This window comes from Lactuca saligna, chromosome 2 (genome assembly GCF_052625555.1).
Source record: "Lactuca saligna cultivar CGN05327 chromosome 2, ASM5262555v1, whole genome shotgun sequence".
Lineage (NCBI taxonomy): Eukaryota > Viridiplantae > Streptophyta > Magnoliopsida > Asterales > Asteraceae > Lactuca > Lactuca saligna.
In genome coordinates, this window is record NC_136418.1 from 38,900,967 (window position 1) to 38,913,302 (window position 12,336).

Consider the following 12,336-nt stretch of genomic DNA (forward strand, 5'->3'; position numbering starts at 1 on the left):
ACCGAAAACCAAATTGTCCAAATTGAGGGTATCAAATCCCAAACCAAATGGCAGGTAACGTAAACGGAAGCCAAATTAGTGAAAATGAGGGAATATTTCATGGATCATTAGTTTTGGGGTTATTAGTGTTGAAATAAGAGGAGATCAAGATCTTAAGATAGACAAAACACAGGAAGAAGAACACCGGATATTTTCTGTGAATTCTAATGTAAATTCACGGTAAATTAAAATGTGGTCACAATGGACAATATAAAGCTAAACAAACCAAAGAAAAAAATGGGTCATACTACATGCCCACTACTAGCAATAAAACAATAGAAAAACTAGGCATTAAGCTACTACTTCAAACAAGAAAAATAACATGTAGTAACGACTAATTCAAACAATGACATGAAAATTTTAGATGATGTGGTAGATCATTATGGTGCTGCTGGGTCAACAAACTCCCTCTCCACACCATGTTTCTTCATTCCAAGCTTAGAAGCAAACTTAACAAGATTTGGTCTTGACAACCCTTTTGTAAGCATATTTGCAACTTGACAACCCAGATGAACCTTCTCACGAACATAGTGATAATGAATTTCGATATTGTTTGTTCGATCATTAAAGGTAGGTTTTTCAGCTAGCTGGATCGTAGGTTTGTATCACACCGAAGCACAACTTTTTCTTCAACTTCTTGCCTCAAGTCTGTCAATAGTTTCTTCAGCCATGTACACTCTTGTGCAGCCATTGCATCGGATCTATATCCAGATTCTGTAGTCGATAATCGCACAATTGGATGTAATTTGCTGCACCAAGATACGGGTCTACTTCCCGACATAAATATATAACCCGTCGTTGATCTCCGATAGATGGGGTCACCACCGTAATCTACATCACAAAACCCAGACAACTTAAACTTTGGCTCCTTCTTGAATGATATACCCAAGCCAATTGTTGACTTTACATAACATAAAACTCTTCGAATAGCATGCAAATGCGGCCTCCTTGAGGCTTGCATAAATTTGCTCAGAACCACCATAGAAAAGGCAAGATCGGGACGAGTTAAGGTGAGATAAATCAAGCTACCTACTATCTTCCTATACATAGTTACACTTTCCAATTCAACACCTTCATATTGATACAACTTTGTGTTTGGATCCAATTGGGTTACTGCTGGTTTTGCATCTAGCATTCCAAACCGTTCTAGTATGTCTGTGGTATATCGTTCCTGATGCAATACACATCCATTTTCTTCATATTTCAGCTATAAACCCAGGAACCTTTTGAGCTGCCCGAGGTCTTTCATATGAAATCTGATGCACATATTGGTTTTTAGCTGCATTATTTCTTCTTCGTAGTCTCTCGTGATTATAAGGTCATCAACGTAGACTAGAACAACTACAAAATTTTCTCCAACTCCTTTTACAAATAAGCTTGCATCTGAATTACATATTAGAAAACCATTATGCATCAGAAACTCAGAGATTTTACCAAATCAACACCTTGGTGAGTGCTTTAAACCATAAATTTCCTTGTTTAGCTTGCATACATAGTTCAGATGTTTCGGGCTTTTAAATCCTTTCGGTTGGTCCATGAATATAACATGATCAAATATGCTGTACAAGAATGCATTGTTAACATGCATTTGATGCAACAACCACTCTTTATGAGCCGTAATTTCTAGAAGCAGACGTACCGAAGTTAGTTTTTCCACAAGACTAAACGTCTCCTCGTAGTCCAAACCTTCTTGTTGCGAAAACCCACAAGCTAATAGTCGTGCTTTACACCTCTCAATGGAGCCATCCGTCTTAAACTTGACTTTGTAAACCCATTTGCATGAAATAGGTTTAACTTCCATCGACTTAGGCACCAGTTCCCATGTCTCATTCCTCAACAGAGCTTCGTTCCTCATCAGTGCTAGAATCTTGTACAGATACTCTTGTAGACCATCAATTTTGATCATCCCTTTCTCTTTGGCTAGGTTGGTCCTCACTTGAAATACCACCACAATCATTAATTTCAGACATGCCTAAGAAAGGAAGGTACACCTCATGCACATAAGTGTTTTGGTTACTTGTCACATATGTCATTTGACTGCTTGAGTCAGGCCACCATGAAGATGACTCGTCAAACACAACACTACTAGAAATTGTTCATTTTCTAGTCACAGTGTCACAACACCGCCATCCTTTCTTTTCATTGTCATAGCCAACAAAGATGCATTTGTTTTGTGTCGTTGAGGACTGGGAACCAACACAAAGCAAACACAACCAAAGACACGAAGGAAACTCACATTTGGATTTTCATTAAATAGTTTCTCATGAGGTGATATATACCTTAGACTTTGTTGTGGAAGCCGATTGATTACAAATGCTGAAGTTTTCATTGCTTTAGCCCAAAACCTCCCAGAAACATTTTTCGAGTGCATAATACTTCCACAAGTCTCAGCTATGTGTCTGTTTTTTCTTTCTGAAACCCCGTGTTGTGGTGTATAGGAACATGTTAGTTGCATCCTGATTTTGCAATCATTCAGGTATTCATTGAGCTCAGGTGACGCATATTCTCCTCCATTATAGCAAAGGATTTTCACTTTCCTACCTGTCAACTTTTCAACCTCAATTTGGAAGGCTTTGAATTTAGTTAGCGCCTCACTTTTCTCCTTCATAAAAGCTACCCATAATAACCATGAGCAATCATTAATGAAAGTGATCACAAACCTCATACCTCCCGACCGATGGGCTCTTCACAGGTCCGAAAACATCACTACGAACGAGTTCTAGTGGTTCACGTGACATATAATCTGACTGATGAAACTTAAGTTGATGTGCTTTGCCAAATTGACATCTCGAGCATACAATTCCTTTCTGAACTGGTAATTGAGGCAACCCCATCATAAGCTTTTTATTTATCATCATCCCAAGCTTGTGAAAGCTTACATGTCCCAACATCGAGTGCCAAAGGTATGCGTTCGACTGAACTTTCATTTTATTAACAAAGGTTGTTTCAGCCGACAAACCATATACTGAATCCCTTCGGGACCCAGTCAATACTAGTTTCGATTTGGCCTCGAACTCGTCAAAAATTTGTACCCTATTGGGTCTGAACAAAAAATACTTTCCAGAGAAGTAATTTGAGCTACTAAGAACAAATTTTTTCCTATACCGGGTATATGATACACATTCTCAATAATTAGTTCATTCTTGTAGGTATCTGCTGGGAATGAGACATCACCGATGTACACGATCTGATGTTGAGAATTGTTGGCAATAATGACCACTTTACTCCCATCATAGCTAACTGGGTTGAGCAAGCGATCAAGTTCTACAGACATATGGTGTTAACATCCGGAATCAACTATCCAATCATCTAGCTTGTTCGTATATTTTCCTGAATTTGCGACGGAGGCATTATCAGGCTCATAGTGAGCCCTACTCTTTTCAACATTTTGGACTTCAACTTCATTAGCTATTTATCTAAGACGGGCCTCCTATTGCACATTATGGGCTAAAGTGCTTTCTAGAACTTGGGCCATCAATTCCTCCTCATCCCAATCTGGTTCCTGTTTAACAACATTCGTTGTATTCCCTTCCTCCTTAGGGTTGTGCAATGCTTGGCCATATGGCCTCTTATCCCATAACTGTTTCACATGTATGGAAAGCATTTCTTGAATTTCTTCTGCTTACGGTCACCAGAACCTTCACCTTTTTCGTAAGTACGATGGTTGTTTTCTGCATCGGACTTTTTTGTTCTTTCATTGTGTCGATTTGATGAATGGTTGCTTGAACGGGAAGAAGCCGAATGGTGGTGCGCTTTTCCTTTCTCAACAAACATAGCCCTATCTTCTGTCTTCACTTGAACACTGAAAAACTATTTTACTAGTGATTCTTGACTTGACAACAAATTCTCGAACTCCACAATGGATGGTTGTGTCGGCCACCCTTGAATAGCAGCAACAAAGGATCTATATTCAGGCTTTAATCCATGACTAATAATCCTTTTCATCCGTGGTTCTCCAATCTGGCTATGTGGATCCAAATCACCAATCTCTCGACATAAGGTCTTGACTTTGTGGAAGTACTGAGGAATCGTCAAATCCCGTTGTGACACAGAGAGCAACTCATTTTGAAGGAGCTATAACTTAGTGCCATTCTTCGAAAATAGAATCTTAAGAGTGTCACATGGCTCTTCTTCAACAGTTGTCTTGATGATAAATAAAGCCTTTCCCATTTTCACTCTCCACTTATGCACCACATCGTTGGTATCAATCCTGGGTTCCATGGTGTTTGCTCCTCCTACAACATCCCATATATCCTCGCCTAAGAGGTAAGAGCTCATACATGTCGACCATGTATTGTAATTGGTTTGTCCCAATTTCTTGACACAACCAAAGAACTGGAACTCGGACATTTCTGCTGCAACGAACGGCTCTGATACCACTTGTTGAAATAAGAGGAGATCAAGATCTTTAGATAGCCAAAACAGAGAAAGAAGAACAACAGATATTTGCTGTGAATTCTGATGTAATTTCAAGCTGAATTAAAATGTGGTCACAATCGACGATATAAAGCTAAACAAACCAAAGAAAAAAATTGGGTCATACTACCTCCCACTACTAGCAATAAAACATTAGAAAAACTAGGCACTAAGCTAATACTTCAAACAAGAAAAAAAAACGTATAGTAACGACTAATTCAAACAATGACATGAAAGATTTAGATGACGTGGCAAATCATTATGGTGTTGTTGGGTCAACAGTTAGTACCGCGGCAGGTTAGTGATAAAATTCATGTACCACGGAACCCTAGACAATGGATTCATTTCCTCATCAACGGTCAAGGTAATTAGCATGATACAAATTGGGTTGAATAGCTTTAGCGTCGATGTCATTAACGGCCACAACATATATAGTAGCGACATGAAACCGAACACCTTAGTGTGAAACACTACTAACGTATAGCCCATATTTCTAATAGTTCTTGCTCCTGGTAGATAGTGTTGATAGGTGATGGTTTTTGAAATCTCCAATTACATCTCGAGTTCTGATCTTGTATTCTAGCTCCTGGTAGGTGTGATAACAATGGCAAGGTTTTTGAAACCACTAATTACATCTCAGGTTTAATTTACATCTCAAGTGATAACAATGGCAAGGTTTTTGAAACCACTAATTACATCTCAGATTTAATTTACATTTCAAGTTTAATCTCCAAACAACGCATGTTGGTTCACATCAGCTCAACATCTTCCGTCCATATCCGTTTCCTATTACATGTTCTCACTGCAATGGTTATGTTATTCTCTTGGTGCTATGCAATGGTTATGTTATTCTCTTGGTGCTACTTATTTCCTAGGGTTTCATGTTATATGTATTTTGATTAGTTTCTCATGTCGGACGTTGTTTTGAGTTGAGGGTGATTTTGTTTTCATTTCTTTCTGTGTACGTAGTTGCTACCGTCTGGACATCCAGTACCACCGATACCTGATATTTCGACAAATACAACTACATGAAGTATTAAGAGTATATCCACAATGTATAATGAAAATTTGAAACCGATATTTCGTCAAATACAACTACATAAAACTATAAGTATTAAATAAGTATTAAGAGTATATCAACAATGTATAATGAAAAATTGAATGACATGACATGCCTAATTGGCATTCGATGGACTCTACCATTGTAGGATACCCGATATTTCGACAAATACAACTACATAAAACTATAAGTATTAAGAGTATATCCACAATGTATAATGAAAAATTGAAACCGATATTTCGACAAATACAACTACATAAAACTATAAGTATTAAGAGTGTTTAAGTATTAAGAGTATATCCACAATGTATAATGAAAAATTGAATGAGACGACATGCCTAATTGTCGTTCGATGGACTACCATTGTAGGATGACATGTTTGCATTCAATAGGATATGGAATTCAATAAATAATGAAAAGAAAAACTTTTTAATTATTAAATATATATTCTATTCAATTCTATTTGAATTTGAATTCAATGCGATATACAGTGCAAGTAGAGTTGTATAATTAGTAGAATATTCTATTTGAAATTGAATCCGATAGATTGAAAGTAGAGTTGTATAATTAGTGAAATGATAATGTGTTAATTCATTGAAATCTAATAAATTTAAAGAATTGTGGATGCTCTATATTTATAATTATAAATGATGATGAATCAACACCATATTAACTGTTTAATTTTCCAAGCAAGGACTACTGTCTAACATCATGCAATCATGTTCCAAACACACCACACCATATACCACCCGTGGTTAACTTCGCCATAATTTCCATACAACCAGTTCAAATTATACACGACTATTTCAAAACACCAACAAAATAAAACAACAGTATCCAAATTTAACGCAAACATATTAACCCGAACCTATGCCAACACCGCGACAAAAGTGTCAAACTATTATATATCCCATAATCGCACACTTGAAGATCACACTATGCTTCACTTGCGATGCGTTTCTTTCTTAACTTGCACACGATAAACTCCTTTAGCTTCTCCAAGATCTTCGTCAAAACCTCCAACATCATTGAATGCCTGACCAGTCATCTGATCAGCTTTTCTCAGTGCCTCCGCCGTGTCCTCGGTCATCCTCACCACATCATCACGCCTCCCACTGCACATTTCACCCACAATTAACACCTACAAAAGGAATTATAAAAACACTGAAAGTATATATATACGTCCAGTATTTAATCTTATATATATATATATATATATATATATATATATATATATATATATATATATATATATACCCTCCAGAAATGTCAACACCAGTTCCCCTCGCTTCATATCCTTGATCTTTCAGATGCATAGTCTCCATCTTTCTCCTTGCATCTTCCTCGGTCTCCTTCAACGTCCCCTATGATCAGCCAAAGCCAAATTTTAGTCATTTTCTAGTTAATTAAACATTGAAAAACAATGTAGAATTACACCAACCTTTGTAGCTTCACTAGTTTCAGTCATCTTTTCTTTAGCCTCATCTTTCTTGCCTGTGAAAAAGTCCATAGCTTTCCTTGCAATACCCGTAGCTGAATCCTTCACTTCGGTCATTTTCCCTACAGCAGTATCCTTCCCTTCGGTGGCCTTATCGGCGGTGTAATCCTTTGCAGCCACTGCTGTATCAGCGGTGTAATCTTTTGCATTACCCATCTTCTCCATTGTTGCATCCTTGGCTTCCTTTGCCTTCTCAGCGGTATAATCTTTCGCTGCTATGGCTTTATCAGCAGTATAATCCTTTGCTGCTATGGCTTTATCAGCAGTATAATCTTTTGCTGCTTTGGCCTTCTGAGCAGTTGCGTCTGCGGTTTCTTTTGTTTTCTCAGCAGCGTAATCTTTGTACTCCCCCATCTTCCCCATTGTAGTGTCCTTCGCTTCTTTCGTTTTCTGGGCAGCAGAGTTAGCGGTTTGTTTTGCTTTCTGCGAAGTTGCATCGGCTGTTTCTTTTGTTTTCTCAGCAGCGTAGTCTTTGTACTCTCCCATCTTCTCCATTGTAGTGTCCTTCGCTTCTTTCGTTTTCTGTGCAGCCGAGTCTGCGGTTTCTTTTGCTTTGTGTGCAGTGTAGTCTTTATATTCTCCGGCTTTTCCCATTGTTGTATCCTTCGCTTCTTTTGCTTTTTGAGCGGCCGAATCCTTGTACTCCTCGGCCTTTCTGGTTGTTTCTTCTCTGTTTTGTCTTTCTCTTTCCGCAGCTGCGCCGGAGACCACTGACGCCTTCTCGGTGGCTTCATGAGTTTTTCCGATCACTGCATCTTTGGCGCTTCCGAAGGTGCCGGTAACCGTTTGAAATATGCTTCCAATAATACCGGGGCGGTTCTGGTCAGATGGTGTCTCATGGTGCTCGATAACAACTTCCCCTGCGCCACCAGTAACTCCTCTTTGTTTGTTGACGTCTCGGAGCTCATCTGCGGCGGTCCTGGCAGCCTCCTCCGCCCTCACTTCCTTTCCGGTTATATCTTCTCTTGCCCTGATGGGATCCTGTCGTGAAGCCATTTGATGTCAAGATCAGCGTATTGCACTCGAAACTTATATTGAATATCAAAAGAAACTCGATTGGAAGATAGAATCTGTGAGTTGTGAGTGGAAGAAAGGGAATTATATATAAGGTGGTTAATAGATGAAAATCATTTATTTTTCTAAAGGGTGAGACGTGCTGGGTGGTGGTGTTTACGGCATCTGTGGGACTGTGTATGTGTATATGTTGAACGGAAGACACGTGGCCTGGAAATGGACACGCGTAATTCATGCAGGATTCATGCATGTTGCCGACTACAATAACGCCGTTGATAACATAAACTTTCGTTGAGATAACTTTTCGTTTGGCCTATTTTATTTAATATTAATATAAGGTGTTCGGGTGGTTGAATGAGGTTAAAAGGACTAATCAGTATAAACTAACCGGATTAATGTGCGTGTAGACCGACACTGTTAATAGGAATAAAAAATTTTAAAAGTTCAATATTATTGCTTCCTAACTAACAAAATAAATAAATAATTATATAAATTTGGAATATATATATATATATATATATATATATATATATATATATATATATATTATTTTTACTTGTTTGACTTTTTTACTGGCTTAGACCGCCTAGGACAACCATATAACCATCCGACTCTATCTAACTTGACCGACTAACATTAATCGTAACATATCAAGTTTATAACTTAAGAACTAGAACTATTAATTTATTGTAATATACTGCAATAATTACTAGGGAAAATAACACTTTAGCACAACAATTGTTTTGAATTTGTTGAATGAGTCTCTAACATATTTATGTGTTTTATGAGGGAATAAAGTTATGTTTGACATGTTCATTTGGTCATCTAACCAAACACAATTGCTATAATATGCCACATAACAAATTGTGTTTGCTGACTTGTCTAGTTATAGTTGAAGATGTGATTTTTTTTAATAAAAAAATCCAAATAAACCCACCGTTGACTATAGTACACAATGCTAGTTTTTTCTTCTTCGCATTTTATCATCCCATCTCTGTTAAAGCATACCCGCATATCTCTTATCTCTTGACCATATCTTATCTCTCGACCACAAAGCACTTACATGTTTTTATATATAGAAATTAGTGAGCATGGCGATAGGAAGATCTGGTGCATCAAGTCACATCTCCATTAAAGCATACATGTAAATCTCTTGACCACAAAGCACTCTCAAGAAATTAGCAACAAACGGATTATACTTGTAATGAGTTGCAGTTGTTCCAAGCTGACTTAACCCTAGACCTCCATATCGACCACATGACCATCGTCTATCTCAATTGGGTAAAACATTCGCTTTTTCTGAATCTTCTTCTCTCGTTCCCATGGCTCAAATTCATTACAAGTTAACTCCTCGAACATTTTAGCGAATTCTTTAATTGCATCATGGACATTCTTCTTCTCTTTTACTCTTTCTCCTAATCTTGGATTTGCACACACTTTCCCTCTTTTGTAATACAAATAGAGTTGATTCTTCGTTACCATAATCAGTTGCATCACATTGATCTCGTTGAATTTTCTTCCTATATCGCTTACAGAAAGCGCACAATTTTATGTGTAAGGCCCTGTTTCGAATCATTTCTCATTGCAGGGTGATATCAAGGGGTGGGTATTAGCAGACTTAGAACACTTGAAGAATTAAGTGTGGGCTCATTTGGAGGTGGATGATGTAGTTTGGATGATCCGAGTATTCGGTTTGTGTTTTGGAGTCCAAGGGTATCGGTAGAGGTGTTGGTTCGGGCCTTTTATGATTTTTGGATCAAGATCTAATGTCAACTATCGATCAAAATGATATAATGTCAACTATTGATCAAAATGATGAAGAAGGCTAGGACAGATCCAATAAAAGTGGAAAAACCCTAATAACACTTCAATAGAAGAGTTGTGTATGATCTACACAATCTCCTACTATGATACCAATTGTTAGAATAATAAAGATTAGATCGATAGAATCTAAATAGGTATATGAATCAAATCCAAGAACATAATGATCGAAAATGTGTTTAATGATTAAAAACAAATGCCTTAGAAGAGCTTGAAGAAGAAATTCTACTGTAAAGATAGCATAGGGTTAGTACCATCGATCCTAAAAACGGTGCATGCATGCACTATAAATAATCTAACCCTAGCACATTAAAATCGGGTGGACAGGTCCAACCCGTTACAAAAGATGAACTATTACAATACACTACAATATTGACACAACACAAAATATTGCAACACTCTAACTCGCGAATCGAAAGTCTTAGGCTTCTTCATAGAGCCCTCCCTTGTCTGAACCGAAAGTAGCTTCTGCTTTGTCCGAAGCTCCAACTCAATCTCCTGCTCATGGTCTTTGTCGATCATATCCTACAAGGTCTGCATCCTGAAATAATCATAAACCCCTTGATATCATCCCTCAGCATATCATGGTACCTCGGCTTCTTCATCTGCTCATACACTACATACTGCAGAACCATGAAATCTTTTTCCCTGCATTTGATGGTGATCTCCGCCATAGTCTTAGTTGTCTGATGAATGTACTAAAACTCCCTCTTCAGTTGTTGTACCTCAGTAACAGGCAAAAACTCATATATGAACCTGGTAACAAAATATGTGTGCCAACCTTGAAAATACTTCATTGACCGCTGTTAATAATTGACGATAAAACACAACAATGTAATAAGGACAATCTTGTAACCATCCAATATATTTCAATATATTCAAAATTTTGTCCTTAACCATGTCAACCTTTAGGCTCAAAAATAAGTCTGCAAAATGTCGCATCACTTTGAGAGAAAGTTAACATTTATAGATTATATAACCTACTGCGATCTTAGAAATAAAAATTTCACAAAAATCCCACTCGGTATTGGTGAGATGTGACTTTTATAGTCTATAAATATCTATCGTGTGTAAGAATTTACAACGACAAAAAGTACGAGGAGAATGATGAACTTTTGGAAAAAGTCACCAAAAGGACAACTGTAGTGCTACTCAAAGTAGGAATTATGAGATAAATAACACATAAATCAGAATCCGTATGAAAGAGTTATGATTTTTTGTAAAATCATAATGGTAATAAAAGTTAGTCAAAAAATGAAAGTCAAAACTAGCCCAAACGACGGAAAGGAAGTTGTGTTGTACGTCAAGACCTATATGGATATATAAGAGTCCTTGAAAATGGAGTTCGTATGCAAGAGTTACAAAATTTCAAATTTTAAATTTTTACTGTCACACGCGCCTGCGCAAAAAATGATACACAATTTGTCTGGATACGGGGAGACATGGAACATGGAGATGATGACACTTAGCAGCCCCCTGTAGCTCACGTGCAAATATGTGGCCCATATCGTACATTGTGCGTGCAAAAATTTGCTATAAATAGCAAGCTTCGACAATCTCCATTCTACACCCCTCCACCTCGCTCTCTCACTCTCTCAATTTTCATTCCACTACCCCCGAGTGCCTCTCGAAGTTCGGATTTTCTGTTCCCACCCTACAACAACGATATCATAACTCACACGTGAGTTCACGACCCCGTTTTCCAAACCTTTTCAGCGGGGGGGGGGGGGGGGGGGGTTTATACATGTTAAAATACAACTACTACATAGTTATTACTAATTGTAGTTACATAATTATGCTCATAAAATTAGGATGATATTATGCCCGATAGATACTCTGCTTAACTTTTTAGTTGAATATTATACGTAGTTGTTATACTGATTCACACTATTAGTTAAGATCATACCTAGTTGTTACGTTCTCCAGTATCCAGGAAACACAAATACTCTAGCCGTTATTATAGTCAGCCTGTTGATAAGCTTAGTACCTAGTGGTTACTCTACCCAAATACTTGATTACGCAAACACATACTATATATATATATATATACACACACACACACACATATATATATATATATATATATATATATAGGAATATATGTATAAGATAAATAATATATAAAATAAGTAAACCTGTATGAATACAACAAGCATAACAACACGACCGACCATGGGAGCCCCCCACAACAAGAGTTAGATGAGACATGATGCATCAACATGCAAATAGATTTTTATCTATCCCCCGACCTATAATCTTTAAATCTTAAGTGAGTAGGAAATAGATTTATTGTAACGCCCGCAGATTCAGTCTAGTCAATTTAGAGAAAATAATCCTTAAAAATAACTTTTTGATAGAAGACTATTTAGCATAAATAATCTTATCAAAAGATATAGTATATGTCAGAAGGATTTCATACATATAAAGAAAAATGAAATTCGACTTATAACAAAGAGGTTATGCCCCCGTTGAAGTTTCACGAATAAAC

At 37.3% G+C, this 12,336-nt stretch overlaps 1 protein-coding gene across 1 annotated transcript; it reads right to left on the reverse strand.

Annotated features, from left to right (window-relative positions):
- Nucleotides 1-4,113: 4,113 nt before the first annotated feature.
- Nucleotides 4,114-8,009, reverse strand: LOC145029654 (uncharacterized). The gene is made up of 4 exons (XM_078978148.1): nucleotides 6,957-8,009; nucleotides 6,773-6,879; nucleotides 6,463-6,630; nucleotides 4,114-4,513 (listed from the first exon to the last, which is right to left on the reverse strand). The coding sequence occupies exons 1-4, from the start codon at nucleotides 8,007-8,009 to the stop codon at nucleotides 4,114-4,116; spliced, it is 1,728 nt and encodes a 575-aa protein (XP_078834274.1).
- Between the last annotated feature and the right edge of the window lie 4,327 nt (nucleotides 8,010-12,336).

Bases quoted from the DNA above. Each gene is read 5' to 3' on its own strand.
- LOC145029654 (XM_078978148.1), bottom strand. From the start codon at position 8,009: ATGGCTTCACGACAGGATCCCATCAGGGCAAGAGAAGATATAACCGGA. The intron at 6,880-6,956 runs GTTGGTGTAATT...GGCTGATCATAG, and splicing joins AAACTAGTGAAGCTACAAAG to GGGACGTTGAAGGAGACCGA. The intron at 4,514-6,462 runs GTGAAGCATAGT...ATTTTAATTCAG, and splicing joins AAGAAAGAAACGCATCGCAA to CTTGAAATTACATCAGAATT.